Source organism: Balaenoptera ricei, chromosome 5 (assembly GCF_028023285.1).
Source record: "Balaenoptera ricei isolate mBalRic1 chromosome 5, mBalRic1.hap2, whole genome shotgun sequence".
NCBI classification, from domain to species: Eukaryota; Metazoa; Chordata; class Mammalia; order Artiodactyla; family Balaenopteridae; genus Balaenoptera; species Balaenoptera ricei.
This window is the reverse complement of record NC_082643.1, coordinates 44,785,043-44,805,457: the sequence shown is the minus strand read 5'-3', so window position 1 is coordinate 44,805,457 and position 20,415 is coordinate 44,785,043. Positions and strand designations below refer to the sequence as shown.

At 40.2% G+C, this 20,415-nt stretch overlaps 1 protein-coding gene across 1 annotated transcript in view; it reads right to left on the bottom strand.

Annotated features, from left to right (window-relative positions):
* The window catches only part of SCD5 (stearoyl-CoA desaturase 5), a 159,094-nt gene that overhangs the window by 38,430 nt on the left and 100,249 nt on the right, over positions 1-20,415 (bottom strand). Inside the window, exon 3 of the mRNA XM_059923988.1 lies at positions 14,703-14,908. Coding sequence (XP_059779971.1) covers positions 14,703-14,908 — 206 coding nt within the window. The remainder of the gene's footprint in view (positions 1-14,702; positions 14,909-20,415) is intronic.

The following is a 20,415-nucleotide window of genomic DNA, read 5'->3' as shown; positions in this document are numbered from 1 at the left end:
CAATCCAAGAAGAAGATATAACAATTATAAATATATATGCACCCAAGACAGGAGCACCTCGATACATAAGGCAACTGCACACAGCTATAAAAGACGAAATTGGCAGTAACACAGTAATAGTGGGGGACTTTAACACCTCACTTACACCAATGGACGGATCATCCAAACAGAAAATTTATAAGGAAACACAAGCTTTAAATGACACAATGGACCAGAAAGATTTAATTGATATTTATAGGACATTCCATTCAAAACCAGCAGATTACACTTTCTTCTCAAGTGTGCACAGAGCATTCTCCAGGATAGATCACATCCTGGGTCACAAATCAAGCCTCAGTAAATTTAAGAAAACTGAATTCATATCAACCATCTTTTCTGACCACAACGCTATGAGATTAGAATCAATTACAGGGAAAAAAACGTAAAAAACACAAACACATGGAGGCTAAACAATACGTTACTAAATAACCAAAAGGTCACTGGAGAAATCAAAGAGGAAATAAAAAAATACCTAGAGACAAATGACAATGAAAACACAACGATCCAAAACCTATGGGATGCAGCACAAGCAGTTCTAAGAGGGAAGTTTATAGCAATACAATCCTACCTCAAGAAACAACAAACATCTCAAATAAACAATCTAAACTTACACCTAAAGGAACTAGGGAAAGAAGAACAAACAAAACCCAAAGTTAGTAGAAGGAAAGAAATCATAATGATCAGAGCAGAAATAAATGAAATAGAAACAAATAAAACAATAGCAAAGATCAGTAAAACTAAAAGCTGGTCCTTTGAGAAGATAAATAAAATTGATAAACCATTAGCCAGACTCATCAGGAAAAAGAGGGAGAGGACTCAAATCAATAAAATTAGAAATGAAAAAGGAGAAGTTACAACAGCTGCAGAAAGACAAAGCATCTTAAGAGACTACAAGTAACTCTATGCCAATAAAACGGACAACCTGGAAGAAATGGACAAATTCTTAGAAAGGTATAACCTTCCAAGAGTGAACCAGGAAGAAATAGAAAATATGAACAGAAGAATCACAAGTAATGAAATTGAAACTGTGTTTAAAAATCTTCCAACAAACAAAAGTCCAGGACCAGATGGCTTCACAGGTGAATTCTATCAAACATTTAGAGAAGAGCTAACACTCATCCTTCTCAAACTCTTCCAAGAAATTTCAGAGGAAGGAACACTCCCAAACTCATTTTATGAGGCCACCATCATCCTGACACCAAAACCAGACAAAGGTACTACAAAAAAAGAAAATTACAGACCAATATCACTGATGAATATAGTTGCAAAATCCTCAACAAAATACTAGCAAACAGAATCCAACAACACATTAAAAGGGTCATACACCATGATCAAGTGGGATTTATCCCAGGGATGCAAGGATTCTTCAATATACGCAAATCAATCAATGTGATACACCATATTAACAAATTGAAGAATAAAGACCATATGATCATCTGAATAGATGCAGAAAAACCTTTTGACAAAATTTAACACCTATTTATGATAAAAACTCTCCAGAAAGTGGGCATAGAGGGAACCTACATCAACATAATAAAGGCCATATACGACAAACCCACAGCAAACATCATTCTTAATGGTGAAAACCTGAAAGCATTTCCACTAAGATCAGGAACAAGACAAGGATGTCCACTCTCACCACTGTTATTCAACATAGTTTTGGAAGTCCTAGCCACGGCAATCAGAGAAGAAAAAGAAATAAAAGGAATACAAATTGGAAAAGAAGAAGTAAAACTGTCCCTGTTTGCAGATGACATGATAGTACACATAGAGAATCCTAAAGACGCCACCAGAAAACTACTAGAGCTAATCAATGAATTTGGTAAGGTTGCAGGATACAAAATTAATGCACAGAAATCTCTTGCATTCCTATACACTAATGATGAAAAATCTGAAAGAGAAATTAAGGAAACACTCCCATTTACCATTGCAGCAAAAAGAATAAAATACTTAGGAATAAACCTACCTAGGGAGACAAAAGACCTGTATGCAGAAAATTATAAGACACTGATGAAAGAAATTAAAGACGATCCAAACAGATGGAGAGATATACCATGTTCTTGGATTGGAAGAATCAACATTGTAAAAATGACTATACTACCCCAAGCAATCTACAGATCCAATGCAATCCCTATCAAATTACCAATGGCATGTTTTACAGAACTAGAACAAAAATCTTAAAATTTGTATGGAGACAGAAAAGACCCCGAATAGCCAAAGCAGTCTTGAGGGAAAAATACGGAGCTGGAGGAATCAGACTCCCTGACTTCAGACTATACTACAAAGATACAGTAATCAAGACAATATGGTACTGGCACAAAAACAGAAATATAGATCAATGGAACAGGATAGAAAGCCCAGAGATAAACCCACGCACCTACGGTCAACTAATCTATGACAAAGGAGGCAAAGATATACAGTGGAAAAAAGACAGTCTCTTCAATAAGTGGTGCTGGGAAAACTGGACAGCTACATGTAAAAGAATGAAATTAGAACACTCTCTAACACCATACACAAAAATAAATTCAAAATGGATTAGAGACCTAAATGTAAAACCGGACACTATAAAACTCTTTGAGGAAAACTTAGGAAGAACACTCTTCAGCAAGATCTTTTTTGATCCACCTCCTAGAGTAATGGAAATAAAAACAAAAATAAACAAATGGGACCTAATGAAACTTCAAAGCTTTTGCACAGCAAAGGAAACCATAAACAAGACGAAAAGACAACCCTCAGAATGGGAGAAAATATTTGCAAACGAATCAACAGACAAAGGTTTTATCTCCAAAATATACAAGCAGCTCATGCAGCTCAATATTAAAAAAAAAAACAACCCCATCCAAAAATGGGCAGAAGACCTAAATAGACATTTCTCCAAAGAAGACATACAGATGGCCAAGAAGCACATGAAAAGCTGCTCAACATCACTAATTATTAGAGAAATGCAAATCAAAACTACAGTGAGGTATCACCTTGCACCAGTTAGAATGGGCATCATCAGAAAATCTACAAACAACAAATGCTGGAGAGGGTGTGGAGAAAAGGGAATCCTCTTGCACTGTTGGTGGGAATGTAAACTGATAACAGCCACTATGGAGACCAGTATGGAGGTTCCTTAAAAAGCTAAAAATAGAATTACCATATGACCCAGCAATCCCACTACTGGGCATATACCTGGAGAAAACCATAATTCAAAAAGACACATGCACCCCAGTGTTCATTGCAGCACTATTTACAATTGCCAGGACATGGAAGCAACCTAAATGCCCATCAACAGACGAGTGAGTGGATAAAGAAGATGTGGTACATATATACAATGGAATATTACTCAGTCATAAAAAAGAACGAAATTGGTTCATTTGTAGCGACTTGGGTGGATCTAGAGACTGTTATACAGAGTGAAGTAAGTCAGAAAGAGAAAAACAAATATCGTATATTAACGCATTTATGTGGAACCTAGAAAAATGGTACCGATGAACCTGTTTTCAGGGCAGGAATAGAGACACAGATGTAGAGAACAAACGTATGGACACCAGTGAGGGAAAGTGGCAGGGGTGGGTGGTGGTGGTGTGATGAGTTGGGGGATTGGGATTGACATATATACACTAATATGTATAAAATGGATAACTAATAATAACCCGCTGTATAAATTAAATAAAATTAAAAAAAAAAACAACAACAAGAAACAAACCTCAGAGTCAAAGTGCTGAAAACCAAAGATAAAGAAAAAAATCTTGAATGCAGCGAGAAGACACAATTCATGCAGAGGAATAATGCTAAGAATCCCAGCAGAATCCTCAGATCCTATGCAAGGCAAGATTGACATCTTATCATTCTGAAAGAAAACCCCTGCTAATCCAGAATTTTATGTCCAGTAAAACTACCTTTCAAAGATGAAGATAAAATAAATACCTTTAGACAAACAAAAGTTGAGAATTTATTGCCAATAAACCTGTGCTACAAGAAATGGTAAAGGAAGTTCTTCAGACAGGATGATATCAAATGGAAATTAGAATACACACACACACACACACACACACACACACACACAATAAAGGGGCTGGAAAGGAAATAATTAAGGTAAATATTAAATATGTTTTTTCTTATTTTAATAGTATATAGAGTATGAATACATTTTTGTAGAAAGAAAACACAGCATGATTCATTTAAAAAACTTTAGAAGGTTATACATCAAAATTTTAACTAATTTTCAAGAGCTCAGAGATTAGAGAAATTTTGTAAGGTAATTGTTAGAAGAAATAATAATAGACAATGAATTTTCTGTTATGAAAAACTTTTCTCACTTTTTTTGCTCTACTATATGGTAAAGAAGAGACAAAGAAAAGGCAAAAGGAGTCTTTTTCTCTGATGCATAAGCCAATTGTAATAGATCTAACTTTTTAGAGAATAAATAAGGATTAAATAGAAGTTTCTTATAAGGGTTGTTGATGTTCTCTCTACTGGCTGAAGCTTTGGGGCTGGAACCTTATACATGACTTGAAGGACTGTTTATTCCAAGAAAATATTAAAACACTATTCTCTACATGGTCTAGAAAGAGAGCCAGGAATTGATAATGTCTAAATATTAGTGAGACTGTTATCTACTTGCACCAAAATGTCTTTCATTTTGTCAATCTAATCTTTCAAATGTCATTCAAATCTTGTTTTGACTTCTATGTAATTATTTAAAATTTACATGAAAACTAGCTAAGATTTCTTCTCAGTTTTGGTAGTAAAGTAATATTTTACTAGGGAAAGAATAATTTAGTGCAAACATATACTATTTTTTTTGACTTGGTTAATCAAGGCCATGAGGAGCCAGAATCTTTAGAATTCAACTCCAGAATCCAGGTACCATCATCTACATGACAGAGTTATTGAAAGGATCAGAGAGAATGTGTGTAAAGACATAATGTAAGTACATAGTGGGCAGTTAATAAATGGCAGCTATTATTGGCTACTGAAGTGACTCGAAGATACATGAAGATGCCTTTATTGCCATCAACAATGAAGCCAAGATAACACTTTACAAACAGCAGTTCAAGAATTCATTGACACCTATTGATTAATATGTCTAACATGCTCGTGTTTGAAGTATTCAGATTCCAGACATTTGAGAAACTGTCTCCTCATCTTGCCAGGGGAATTTCACACATAGAAATGGATGGTCAATGTGGGGAAAGAAAAATGATACTAATGAAGTTGATGTATTTTCTCTCTCTCCCTTGCTCTCTCTCTCTCTCTATCTCTCTCTATCTCTCTCTCTCTCTCTCTCTCTCTCTCTCACACACACACACACACACACACACACACTTATAGAGGCAACTTCTCTCAAAGTCCTAGTAGGAAAAGTACCTCTTAAAGAGGCAAACAAATGACACTTTGACTTGGAAATTTTTAAAAAGTCAAGATGAGTTCTTGAATTATGTGCCACACTGGTTTCTCCCTTGCCCAAGTTTTTACCCACTAAAATAGGGAAATTTTGGTGTTGGTGCTGCCACCTCAATATTGAATCATCTCTGTCCTATATCCCAGAGTATCATTCAGCTGTTTGGTTACAGAAGTCTCCTTGGAAAGGCCAAATTTTAGCTTGGAATATTTTACCTCTTCCATTGACTTTTAACAAAAGGGATCTAATTGAACACAGCTCACATCTATTCCGTTGATTTTTATCAAGTCCTTGGACCTCAGAAATTTAGAGTTTTAACTCCTGTCAACTAAAGCTGGATGCAGAGAAAATTATTCAAAGAAAAATATTATTTCACTCTCAAAATTTTTAGAGCCAGGATAAGATGTGACAGTTTTAAGGTGAGGACAGAAGATTCCAGGGCTCAAGCTGTTAACCAAGGGTAGGCTGTCCCTCACAAATAAAAGAGAAGATTCAAGGAGAAGGCATGTTTACATATACAATGAATGTATGAAAAGAATAAACCAGAGCAAGATGATGGAGTGAGGGAGAATACAAGAGGAAAAAGAACACTCATCTCCCCATCAAGAAAACACGTAAGCAATAGGCTGAATGGCTTTTGTTCTCTCAAGAAGCTGAGGGAGAGGAAGACATGGAGAACATCAAGGCATGGAGAATACTGTATGACAGAAGAGGGAAAATGTCCTCGTGCAGAGAAGGGTACAGGGAGGAACAAAGCACTCTGGCAGGTGAAGAGACAAAGACAGCAGAGGTAGAGGCAAATCGACAAGAGGAAGGGAACCAAAAACAGCTTCATGGGACAGGGATTGAATAACAGGAGAGATGGAACAGGGAGCAGGAAAGCCATCCAGGAGAGAGAGAACCAGTCAGGCTGGAGGCAGATGCCTGGTGAGGCTTCCTCTCTCACATTCCCAAACCCAAATGGGGGCTCTAGAGAGAAAGAGAAAGTACCATCCAGAATCTTGTTCTCTTGTTCCTTGTTCCATCCCCAGCACCTAGAGCCTGGTATGTAGTGGATGCTCAAAACACAGTTGTTGAATGAAAAGTGGTACATGCAGAAAAGGAAAGAAAGCTGGATGCCTTGAGAAACTCCATGCACCTCATGGCTTCCATTATTGAGGTGTGAGCGGGCAGAGAGGATGCCAAAGAGCTGGGCTCTACGTACAGCATGGCTGAGTGATGCTCACCCTGAGGGCAGTTTGGTTCGACTGTTGCAGGACCATCAAGGACCCAAGCGAAACAGGCAGTGGTCAAACCAAGAGTAACTGATGAGCAAGGGAGTGGCAGAGGGTGTTTGTGCTTGAAAGGCCCCACCTCCATGTCTGTCCCCAAATCTCCTCCACATGTTCAGATGTTTGAACGTCTCATTATCCAGAATCTCTCCATTGGGGGTTATTTCTATAGCGTTTTCCACAAAATACAATTAGCCAACCAATGTGTTCAGCCATTCAAAGTCACTAAATTCTAGACAAGAATTGTTGTATTAACCTAGCAACTTAGGGTAGGGCCCCAAGGCAAATGAACTCAGAGTAGAGAGAGACTCCCCAAGACCCAACATGGAACCTGGATCAAAGAGCAATGGATTTGGTCAACAGAGATGGAGTCAAGTTGGTTGTAAGTCCCCAGAGGACTCATCCCATCCCCCTAGGGGATCCCCCAAGTGGGAGATGAAGCTGCGAGGGTAGGGAAGTGAAGATGAGTCAGTTGTAGATTTGTCTGGCTGCTCTATCCTGGCTATGTGATCGTCCCCAACAGAGAAATACACTTAGGGTTTACACAGACAGGACCGACACAAAGACATAAGGAGGAAGGTATCACTGAGAGATTTGGTGCTTGTCCTTGAAAAAGGAAAAAAAAGACAAATGATAACAGACCAGGTGACAAATTGAAGTGAAATCGGCCTCAAAAAGATTCTAGCCATTCAAGTGCCTTTCTTCCTGAAATGACAAGATTTACACATTTTCATCTCTTCCAAGGGCACCAAAACAAGTGCTTCACTCTTCTGTATCATTCCATCCATTTTCTCTTAGCTTATCCCATCACCATGGTGATGAGGCAAGGACTTTATTTTCCTGTGTCTGGACTACACTGGCATCCTTGTCAGTTACTTCAAAAATGCACGTGTCTGCATGTTACTTCTAGAGGAATTTCTTATCTAAGATGGGAATCAATGGGATAAGCAAAGCATTAGGAGAAACAGCCTCTGGACTCTATCCTCATTCTGCCATCTCAGAAAAATTATTTGAGATTCCAGTTTCTGCTCACTAAATGGAGACAGAAAGGCTACTCACTTGCTTAATAACAAAATGTTATAAGACTGAGTAACTTGTGACGGCCCATCATTTTGCTTAAGGCAGAACAATTAAATAACTATGGCAGAGACTACTAACTGCTTACTCCACATCAACTCACCCTTTTTTCCATAGAAACAAAACCAGGATTTTATTCAGGGGTGCAATACATCACCCAAGAGACTACATTTCCCAGTTTCCCTTGAGTGCAAATACAGTTAGGTGGATCAACTGTGAGTGTCTTCTAGGAAAGCTCCTGATGGGAAACTGACTCAATTGAGCAGTGTTAACCCCACCCCACCCCCCACCTTCCTTTTGGGTGAAGCTCTAGGGGTAACCTTGGACCTCAGAATGAAAGACTGAAAGTCACATGCTAAGGATGGTAGAGCAAAAAGATAAAAGAGGATAGCCTCATCCACCAGAGGGCAGACAGCAGAAGCAAGAAGAACTACAGTCCTGCAGTCTGTGGAACAAAAACCACATTCACAGAAAGACAGACAAGATGAAAAGGCAGAGGGCTATGTACCAGATAAAGGAACAAGATAAAACCCCAGAAAAACAACTAAATGAAGTGGAGATAGGCAACCTTCCAGAAAAAGAATTCAGAATAATGATAGTGAAGATGATCCAGGACCTCAGAAAAAGAATGGAGGCAAAGATCGAGAAGATGAAAGAAATGTTTAACAAAGACCTAGAAGAATTAAAGAACAAAGACCTAGAAGAATTAAAGAACAAACAAACATAGATGAATAGTACAATAACTGAAATGAAAACTACACTAGAAGGAATCAATAGCAGAATAACTGAGGCAGAAGAACGGATAAGTGACCTGGAAGACAGAATGGTGGAATTCACTGCCATAGAACAGAATAAAGAAAAAGGAATGAAAAGAAATTAAGAAGGCCTAAGAGACCTCTGGGACAACATTAAACGCAACAACATTCGCATCATAGGGGTCCCAGAAGGAGAAGAGAGAAAGGACCTGAGAAAATATTTGAAGAGATTATAGTCGAAAACTTCCCTAACATGGGAAAGGAAATAGCCACCCAAGTTCAAGAAGCACAGAGAGCCCCATACAGGATAAACCCAAGGAGAAACACACCGAGACACATAGTAATCAAATTGGCAAAAATTAAAGACAAAGAAAAATTATTGAAAGCAGCAAGGGAAAAATGACAAATAACATACAAGGGAACTCCCATAAGGTTAACAGCTGATTTCTCAGCAGAAACTCTACAAGCCAGAAGGGAGTGGCATGATATACTTAAAGTGATGAAAGGGAAGAAACTACAACCAAGATTACTCTACCCGGCAAGGATCTCATTCAGATTCGATGGAGAAATCAAAAGCTTTACAGACAAGCAAAAGCTAAGAGGATTCAGCACCACCAAACCAGCTCTACAACAAATGCTAAAGGAACTTCTCTAAGTGGGAAACACAAGAGAAGAAAAGGACCTACAAAAACAAACCCAAAACAATTAAGAAAATGGTCATAGGAACATACATATCGATAATTACCTTAAACGTGAATGGATTAAATGCTCCAACCAAAAGACACAGGCTTGCTGAATGGATACAAAAACAAGACCCATATATATACTGTCTACAAGAGACCCACTTCAGACGTAGGGACACATATAGACTGAAAGTGAGGGGATGGAAAAAGATATTCCATGCAAATGGAAATCAAAAGAAAGCTGGAGTAGCAATACCCATATCTGATAAAATAGACTCTAAAATAAAGAATGTTACAAGAAACAAGGAAGGACCCTACATAATGATCAAGAGATCAATCCAAGAAGAAGATATAACAATTATAAATATATATGCACCCAACATAGGAGCACCTCAATACATAAGGCAACTGCTAACAGCTATAAAAGGGGAAATCAACAGTAACACAGTAATAGTGGGGGACTTTAACACCTCATTTACACCAATGGACAGATCATCCAAAATGAAAATAAATAAGGAAACAGAAGCTTTAAATGACACAAGAGACCAGATAGATTTAATTGATATTTATAGGACATTCTATCCAAAAACAGCAGATTGCACTTTCTTCTCAAGTGCGCACGGAACATTCTCCAGGATAGATCACACCTTGGGTCACAAATCAAGCCTCAGTAAATTTAAGAAAATTGAAATCATATCAAGCATCTTTTCTGACCACAACGCTCTGAGATTAGAAATGAATTACAGGGAAAAAAACGTAAAAAACACAAACATATGGAGGCTAAACAATACGTTACTAAATAACCAAGAGATCACTGAAGAAATCAAAGAGGAAATCAAAAAATACCTAGAGACAAATGACAATGAAAACACGACGATCCAAAACCTATGGGATGCAGCAAAAGCAGTTCTAAGAGAGAAGTTTATAGCTATACAAGCCTACCTCAAGAAACAAGAAAGATAAAAGAATCCGGTTCTCTACTGGCCCTGTGCTGCTGCCATAACCTGGACCTCCATGATTCTTTTACATGTGTGAGAAACAAACTGCTATCTTGTTTAAGCCAAACACAATTCCCAACTGATAGACCCACTGTCAACCTTATAAGTAGGCCCTTCTAGGCTCACCCCCAACGTTTTCAGGGCCCAGGCCAAGAGCAAAGGTGGGAGCCCCTAGCTTGTGGCCCAACCCCTTCTCTCCCCACCCCAGCTCTGTCTGCTTTGTGTGGACATCCAAGCCCATGCTTCTAAGCTCATCTCCAGGCCAACACTGCCCCTTGGCCACTCTTCGGGTCTAAGGTGCACACACTTCCCTCCAGGAGGACAGAGCCTGGGAAAGGCTGCTGTAGGCTCTGAAAGTGAGCTCAGAGCCACTTGGGCAGGGAATTTTAGGATCCTAGGACCCTAAGGCACAGTCTAGAAGTGGGAGGAGGTTCCAGATGGCATGCACCTTTGCCCTGTGATCTCTTCGCCCTGTGGGGAGAAGCATGGCCCTTGAAGGCACAGGGGCCAGGGCAGGGACCCGAACTGCCACAGTTTAAATGTGATACCACTGGCTCCTCTCCCTCTCACCTCCTAATGCCTGCCTTTTCATCATTCACAACTTGACAGTAGAGAGAAACCTGAAGTAGTTCAGTTAACTACTTGTAACAGCCTTGGTAAAGTTATCTTTTAGAGGAAAAGCCTGGAACTATAGCTTGAACTGTGCTGTTTCCCTGTTACCCTTAATGCTGCTATCTTCTCTCTTTTATGAGACTGTATAATGCAAAGCTGATCAAGCCTGGCTCTCAGGCAAGCTTGTCTTTGTTGAGCTGTCATTAGGATGGCCACGCATTGTGGATCAAGCAACTGCAATAGTGGTGCTGGTGTTCTGACTGAAGGAGGAGTCTCCAGATCCTGGGTCCCTCTCATTTACACATCTGCCTGTTTGAGGAAACTCTCCAAGTGTTTACCTGGGTCTCTTTGTACAAACATTGCTCCCTAGGAGGGAGTGGAATCAGCAACAAACCCCGGCCACCGAAACTGGAACAGGGACTTTTGCCCTAGGAGGACTACAGAGAAATGGATGGGAATTGTGACCAGGAGAGGGACTCTCTAAGGGGTGCCACTGAAATGGCCCAGGACTGGGTCCCAAATGAGCTGGGCATCTTTCTCTGTTTCTCAGGAAGCCCCCCACTCAGCCTAGGGTAGCAGGGACTGAGACCTGATATGACAGTGCCACTGCTGATGGGATCCACCACTCCAGCTCCCACCCCTAAGTGCAAGGATTTATTCCTTAAGGAATTTATCTCCTTCACATGGCCTGACTGTCAGGACTGGTAACCTGGCTTCATGAACATGAAAAATGCCCAAATGGCCACAGTATCATTGTGTATCTTAGAAGCTCTCTTCCTTTAGTTCAGTGATTCTAAGCCTCATTTTGAATTACGGATCTCCACGTTCTCTAGGCTGGATAATTACCTAAGGACATCAGTGTCCACCCACACTTCAGAGAACTGTTGTAGCTCCTTTCAGACAATGAGGCATAATCCAAAGAACATTGAGCAAATAATCTGAGATGTAGGCACTTGCTATAGACTGATGTTTGTGTCCCCCCCCCCAAATTTGCATGTTGAAACCTAATCCTCAATGCAATGAGGGCCTTTGAGAGGTGATTAGGTCATGAGGGTGGAGCCCTCATGAATAGGATTAGGGCCCTTATGAAAGAGACTTCAGAGAGTTCCCTTGCCCCTTCTGCAGTGTGAGGACAGAGCAAGAAGATGGCTATCTATGAACTAGGTAGAGAGCTCTCACCAGACACCGAATCTGCTGGTGCCTTGATCTTGGGCTTCCCAGCCTCCAAAACTGTGAGAAATAAATGTTTGTTGTGTAAGCCACCTAGGCTATAGTATTTTTGTTATAGTAGCCCAAACAGACTGACAGAACTTCTATCCCCAACTTTCTATTTAAATTTCGTTTATTAGTTTTTTCATAGGAAAAATGGAAGGCATGGGTTAACTGATTTGTAAGGTCCCTCCTAGCTCCAAAGTTCAATGGCTCTATATAGTTCTATGAAATGACAGACATGATAAATATCCTTGTTCCCATCCTCATCTACCGTCTTCTCATCTTTCAGGTCTTGGCTTAGAAGCTAGTTCCAGCCAGTAGGGTGGGCTATGAGACCACTTTCTGTGTTCCCATGGTGCCTTATTCTACCCTATTATAGCACTCTTCTCTCTAAAGCATAATTGTCTGTAAGTTAATTTGTGGGTTCCCTGCTAGACAGCAAATTCTGGGGGAACTGAGACCAATATTTAAGGTCGTATCCTCAGCACCGATTTCTAGCAGGAGCTCAATGATATATAAGAAATGATAATATGAGTGAGTGGTTTCTGATAGCTACAATCTCCTTTGGTCACTGGACTGGCGATGAAAGATGTTCTCAGATAACTATTCAAGGAACATGCCGAAATAGCCTTTGTTCTTCTGCCTGCATTTAGTAATAGTCTTTGGATATAGGTACCATGAGTATACACCTAATGAATCAGATTACCATATTTTTTAAAGGGAAAAGATGAAAACAAAACTTCCATTTTTATGGTCAGAGAAACCCAGACTATTATTCTCAGCTTGGTTCTCAGGAATAAAACAGAAGATCCTCTGCCTCCTCATCTGAGCTCTTCAAATTAATCTAAGGTCTGATTGTCCCAAAGCATTACTAATTGTATAGCAACATCATTTATATCACAAAATTGGAAATGACATACATATCCCATCACAGAGTGATGGTTAAATAAACTATGACACTCAAACGGTGAACCCATGCAGCCTTTGATAATGGTGTTTACAAGATAATCTGAAGTTAAAAGGCAAGACATAAAATTACATAAGCAGTATGACTGCCATCATGTAAAATATGTCAAATATACAAATAAAATATAGAAGGAGATACTACAGAATCTGAACCATGGCTGTGTTTGTGTGTTAGGACTGCACATGATTTTCTTTCTACTTTTCTGAATTTTGCAGATTTTCCTCTTTTACTCTCATGGTGAAAAATCAAAATCAACAAATCATTTAATTGTTAATTGAAAACATCTACTATAAAATTTTGGCTATTGATAGTGGTTGCGTCCACCTGAAAGAGCTGTATGGCGGAGCACAGAGAAGACCCTATGGTGAAGCCAACAGAAGCAGGGGGTGGAAAGACAGGGAATCCTCTGGAGTTGCCGCTGCCTGTGGAATAAGAGACATCACGGATCTAAGCTCTTACTATATAAATGCCAGGCATTTCTCAGACATTTTTTTCATTATGTCCTCATAAAAGCTGTAAGAGATAGGTACTGCTGTTATTCCCATTTTACAGCTGAAACTGAGCCTTAGAGCGGTCAATCCTTTTGCAAGGACCCGGAGGACCCCGAGTGTGAGCCTTCGCAACCTGTCCCACCATCCACTGAGGGGAAAATGAGCACATTTCTCAGCCATACTTCCTCTCGTGCAAGGATCTCTTGTGTCAAAGGCACAGCCTCCATTGCCATTATTGGGAGATTCTGTTTGGAATCAGTCCTCAAATGACTCCTGCCTGTCAGTGGAGATGGTGTCCAGTGACCACTTGTTCACCATATCATCTCAAGCCTCTCACCAGAGTGTGATCCCAAAATTGTCCCTCTTTGCACATAAATCCATTGCTTTGGGGCAACGAGCCCATTTATAAATGCTCTCATTGTGGCCAACTTTACAGATCCAGACCAACATGGATAGAGCCCAGGCCAGCTCCCTAGTTAAAACGTGAACCATGGTCGCCCTCCACTTGCCAGCACGTTAACAGGCAAGCTTTCACTATGTGCTTGTTGAACGTAGATCCACCCTGCAAATGCTGATGGACTGAATACGCTCAGCTGACACCATTCGTGCACACAAGCATTTTGAGGCTCTTTGTTACATGGTCACGTTTTCTCTGCACAGAAACCTACTGGTGTTACCATTTCCAGGGATGGGGGGAGAGGAGGCTTCACTACAGGAGAATTCAGGGAGAACAGAGCAGGGGACCTGGCGGGAGTCCAGTCCTGTTGAAGTCAAGTGTGTCACTAAAATAAGCAAGTCCTCTCTGCCCTCCTCGCTACCCCAGGGAAACATGAATGAGCGAGCGAGGACAACTACAGAAACATTCCATGAAATCAGTCGTTCAGGTGGGTCTGAAGGAAATGACAAGTGGGCTTAAAGGAAATCCATTTCAAAAACAAGTTCAAATTCAAAACAAATGTGTGAACAGGGAAAAACGTAATGATCAAGAGGAATGAATTTAAAAATTTACATATATATAATAAAAAAATATTTAAAAAAATAAAAATAAATAAAAAGGAATGAATAAACAGACAGCAATCCTAACAAGAAGACCCAATCGTCAGGGTAAGTGCTATGCGGAGAACTGCTTGGGGATATTATTGCACCCCATTGTGCCCTGTCTCCAGGTCCTGTCCCTCAGGGACGATCGATGGTGTCCGTTCACTTACTTTCTCTGGAACTGGACCACAGGATCAGCCAGCAGGTCGGTGACGTCAAGCTTCCTCCCTTTCTCGATAACATCCCGATGCTTGCGGACAAACAGCCACCCGATATGGGAGAAGAAGAAGCCCCGACGGGCGTTGTGGGGATCAGCGTCGGTCTCCGAGTACTTGTGGTGGACTCGGTGGTCCCTGGACCACTCGAAGATGTCGTTCTGCAGAGAGAATGCAGACCTGAGTGAAGGGCTAAAACACCCTGGTGCCTTCCCCAAAGTTCCTCAGCCTTCCTTCCCCCCGCCCCACACCCTCTCCTCATCACTGACTTAGACTTGCTCCCACGCTCAACTGCAATCTCTCAACCTCAAGTTCAATCCCTGGGGGTTGGTCTGGGGTGGTTTTCATCCAAACAAGAGTACATCCTCACTTAGTAGGGATCTTAGCTTGTCTTTGGAATGTGCCCACTGCAGGAGGTTCAGGCTTGTTGAGTGAACTAGTGGGGAAACCTGAAGAAAGTTCTGGTTACCGAAGTCTCCTGGGAGATCGTTCATGTCAAGAAGAGAGACATCCGTCCTCAAGTTTTGGTGGTCAGAGGAGAGGTGTAACCTTGAGTATGGAAGGGGGTTAGTTCTTGGTCTGGCTCTCTCTGCCCTCCCTCCCCCGCTTGGATGGAGTTCATGTCCAACACACAGCAAAGAAGAAGTCAGGAAGTAAAAACACAAAGAGGTACTTCACCAAATCTCTGCACAATATCGAGGCACAAATAATATTGCTTGAGGGCTGCTCTAACAGGGTGTCACAGAAAGGAGGGGAGGGGACTTAGGCTCCTGGAGGAATCTGGTGTACTTGGCCGAATCTACAACGTGGAGAAGCAGCAATGCCTGAGGGGCAGGCGGCACTCACTGGAATCCCAAGAGAGACTCTGGTGCCCAAGGAAGGAGAAGCATCAGAGTCCAGCAGACTCTGCCAAACCCACAGACAGGGTGGGACTCAGGCACACATGCGGGACCAGCCTGTTGACCCTCTGGTGATGGGAGAGAGTGACAGGAGCTGGAGGTCCTGGGTGAGCTATCAGGGCAGCATTTCAGCTGACACTGTTAATGAAATCTTAGCTATAGCCATGGACCAATGAGATCTATAAACTTTCAATGTATACTCAGATTTGTTTTTATCTGATAATGCTTTCAAAGCTTTGAGACGACAAATTAGGTTGGGAAGTAGTGCTTTAGATAGGAAAATTACAGTTGACCCTTAGACAGCACGGGTTTGAACTGTGCAGGTCCACTTATACACAGATATTTTTCAATAGTAAATGCTATAGTACTTCACGGTCTGAGGTTGGTTGAATCTGAGGATGTAAAGGAACTGCAGATAGGAAAGGCCAATGATAAATTATAGATGGATTAACCCCCAAGTTGTTCAAGGGCCAACTATAATCTGAAAATAAAAATAAATATATATAGTGTACAAGCTGTTTTTTTTCAAAAAAAAAGGTAATAATGTTTTATACCATACTATTCAGTACTTAGTCATGCTTTCATTAGGGATCTGCCATTTCACAGATATTGGCTTCATGCTGATGAGAAGAGAGAGAACTGTTTTATCCTCAAAGTTTTAACAGTTCTTTTAACCAAAAAATATTTCATGGAGTTTTTTGTCTCTCTGGCTCACCCAGTGCTGCTGGAAGGCAACTCAACCTTGTTCATTTTATAGCACCATTGGAAACTTTTAAAATTTGCTTAACCCTTGGGTAATGGGACAGAAAGAGGGAAGGTAGAAAGACCTTAAGAAATATATGCTCAGCTTTGAATATAAAGAGGGAAAAAAGTGCTTAGCAATCTGTGTAAGGCAAAAATTGTAGCCTGGCTTACTGCGATAAGAAAGAGGTCTTTAAATTTTACCAGTGTGTTGAAACACAGTGGTTGGAAAGAGTGAAAGCATTTATTATTTATAATCACAGAATCTGGAGTCTGGAAGGAATTTCAAATGTCAAGACCACTGCAGCCTAAGGAATAATTTATTACTTTTGCATCCAGTTTATTGCTTGCATTGCAAACCCAACTAAACACAGGAAGGAGGGGGAACACTCTGTCCCTAGTTCACAGATGGCAAAATTAAGGTTTAGAAGACATGTATTCAAGTTCATCTAGTAAGTCAAACCAATAACAGAACAAAGATGGTGCTCCTTAGGTTCTTAGTTCACATTTGTTTCCACAAGATATTTCCCTTATTCTTCAAGTTTAGGGGAGGGAGAGTCTTTTAAAGAGAAGTCTCATTCTCCTTGTTAAAAGGTTATGTTGGTTCTTGAATTTATTGCAATGCAATTTTATAAAAACTCTAAGTGGAGAGTTCCAAAGGGCTAGAAACATTATTCTCATAAAATTAAGAATGATAGAACAACAAAAGAATGATGAGGACAAGTTGGAACAGAGATATTTCTTTATTTTAATCCCTCTTACCTGAATATCTTCCAGACAGAAGCTACTTTGACTGAAGCAGTGGAATGAAGCAAGGATTTGGGCCACATTCCAAATAATCGAGCATACAATCGAGCCAAAAATACTTTAAGATGTACTTTAAAAAATCTTTTTCTTTTTAAACTTTAAAGCTGAGTCCAGCGAAAAAGTGACTCATAGAACAAGATGTAAGCCAACAATAGCGCAGAAAGGAAGTAAGATTCACATGCTCGTCTCTGGGCCTTTTTCTTCCTACTTATCTGCATTTTGCTCCTACCCTGAAGTGATTGGGTGTGGAAGCCAACCTGGGAACAGCATTTGTGTTTGATGAAAAGGTGTGTGTACCGAGGGTGTGTTTAGTACAGTCAATATGTGAGGAAGGGAAAGCTGAGGGCTGACAAGAGATGGTGACCTTCCATCAATGAACTGACTCGTCAAGTGTGCGTATTCCGTCTGTCCATGCTCTGCGTGCACATTTTAATAGGGGCATGATGCTGGACTCAGCAGCAATTCCTGAAGCCTAAGTACGTACACTTTCTAACAAATCAATTAACAAATGATTCAACTTGCAACTTCGAGTTTGTACTTAACGGTCGGTTCTGGTAGATCACGGTCTTAATACCCCATTACCTTCAATAGTGGACACTCACCCTGTGTTTATTGATCACTCCTGACAAAGAATTGTTGTGGTGAAGGGAGCTACATTAGTTCTAAGAGCGCTAGCTGTAACCGAGGCACAGGCAGGGGTGGGGTCGGGGGAGCAGGAGAGGAAGAGGAAGAGAGCCAATCAGGAGTATACCCCTCAGTGGCAGGTTTTATTACCCAAGAAGCCATACCAGGTCCTACTTTGTGCTGTCCAAGAGAAATACAATTGTGAGCCACATATGTGATTTAAATTTTCCTAGTAGCTACACTAAAAAAGTGAAAATAAACAAGTAAAAAATCAATTTTAATCATATATTTTTACTTAACATACTACATCCAAAACATCATTCAATATATTATTAGCATAAAATCATTAATGATATACTTTATATGATATTTTTCTGTACCCATATTTCGAAACTGGGCTTGTATTTTACAATGCCAGCACACCTCAACTTGGACCAACCACATGTCAAGTACTCAGTAGCCACATGTGGCTTGTGGCCAGCATATTGGACAGGGCTAACCCATGGTTTGGACACTTTTCTATATGTGTTATACTTTTAAAGGTTTTTAAAAATTCAATGTTGATTATGGGTGAGAGTGAGAAATTGGCACAAACCATGTGAAGGGCAAATGTGCTGCATGTATTAAAAGTGCTAAAATTGTGCAATTCATTTTCTGGAGTTTATCTTAAGGAAATAATCATGGCTGTGCGCAAATATTTAATCACAAGGATGCTCATTGAAGTGAAAACTTGGAAAAACCCTGAATTTCCACATAAGAGGATTTGACTTTGTACCTTGTGATACATTAGTTAATTGAATACTCTGTGTGTGTGTGTGTGTGTGTGTGTGTGTGTGCACGCATGTGTGTACATAGAAAGTTTCCAAAGAGAAATATTAAGAAAAAGTCTTAGGGTTACCTTAGGGGAGGTAAGACTGGGAAGTAGGAGAAATACTTTTACATTTTATTCTATACTCAGAAATTTTTAACAAGAGCATCTGTTGGTTTTGTATTTAAAAACTCACAAAAAGGGATATTGTAGTATTGACGTGGAGAGATGAAGTAGAAGGTAGTTAAGTGAAAGATAGTTTTCAAAATAAAAGATGCAGTAATGAGTGCATTCTTAATAAAAATATGTATTTGAGCACAGAAAAATTTGAAAGTATAAGTCAACATGTTTACAGTTGTTCTCCGTAGGGAGTGGGGCAGTGGGTGATTTTTAATTTTTTCTTTCAGTTTGTCTGTATTTTCTACGTTGTTATAATAATCAAGTTTTTCTTTTGTAATATGAGGGAAACAGATTATTTTTAAATTTCTATACTCTGGAATCAAAATAACCCAGCTTCTGCCATCAGCCCCAGGTTAGGAAAAACTACGAAGCAGTAATATTCGTCTAGTAATCCAGTCAGTGATATACCTTTTTTTTTTTCTGTTACCTTTTCTGCCTTTTTTTTTTTTTAATTGGAGTATAATTGCTTTACAATGTTGTGTTGGTTTCTGCTGTACAATGAAGTGTATCAGCTATATGTATACATATATCCCCTCCCTCTTGGACCTCCCTCCCACCTTACCCCATCCCGCCCATCTAGGCCATCACAGAGCACCGAGCTGAGCTCCCTGGGCTATACCGCAGGTTCCCGCTAGCTATCTGTTTTACACATGATAGTGTATTTATGTCACCCTTCTCCTATCTTTGTTCTTATTAGCACTAACCAACCAATCACACCGCAACCAGGGTGACAGTGCCCTCACTTAAACCCATCCTTTGTGTTGTACCTCTATTACTTCACTCTCCATCATAGATAATATCCCTAAATGGGATCCCTGCTGAGACTGTAGAAATTGAAATTGATCATGTGGTGATTTTTCTCCATAAGCGCAGCCTTTGTGTGTTCTCTGGGACTTGAGCAAAGGTAATCAATCTCAAAAGTTCCACTGAAGCAGATTTTGAAGCGACCCACTCTGTCAAAACTACTCTTCCCCAACTTCCTTTTATGTTCAGAATAAATTCTTGGATCAAGTCCTTTAAATGGCAGTAGGGGAAACTGTCTTTTAAGGCCCATGTAATTTGCTCTGGGTAGCAAGATGAAGGCCAAGTTAAACAGCATTTAGCTTGTCCCAGTCAACAGATCTGAGACCAGAACCAGTGACTGGCTTTCCCCTAGCATAGCTGCAAACAGATGCTTGCTTCTGACCAGACACCAGTGTGGTTGTTCTGAAACATAATTCAATTGTGTGGCTGCTTAAAATTCCAAAAGGGAAAGTTTACCAGGTGGCTTCAAAACATAGCCAAAGGGAATTCCACTTGTATTCATAATACATCTTTGTTTTCAGTCAGTAGTGAAAAAGAAACTAGGACCAACATGTTAGCTTCAATAGGCAAGTTTTAGAGTAGAACGTGTGTATATGCGTGCGTGTGTGCATGTTTGTGTGTGTGTGTTTGTGTGTCTTGTGAGTAATGATGTCCTGTCTGAGAAAAGAGTCATTTTATCAAGGGGGTCAAAGAGGGAAAGATGCTGTGGTCTCCACTCTTTAGGGACCCTAAGGCTCATTTGAAATAGACTTTATCTCAGTCTCTGGGGTCTGAATTTCATCTCCCCCAGTTCAGATGCCAACAC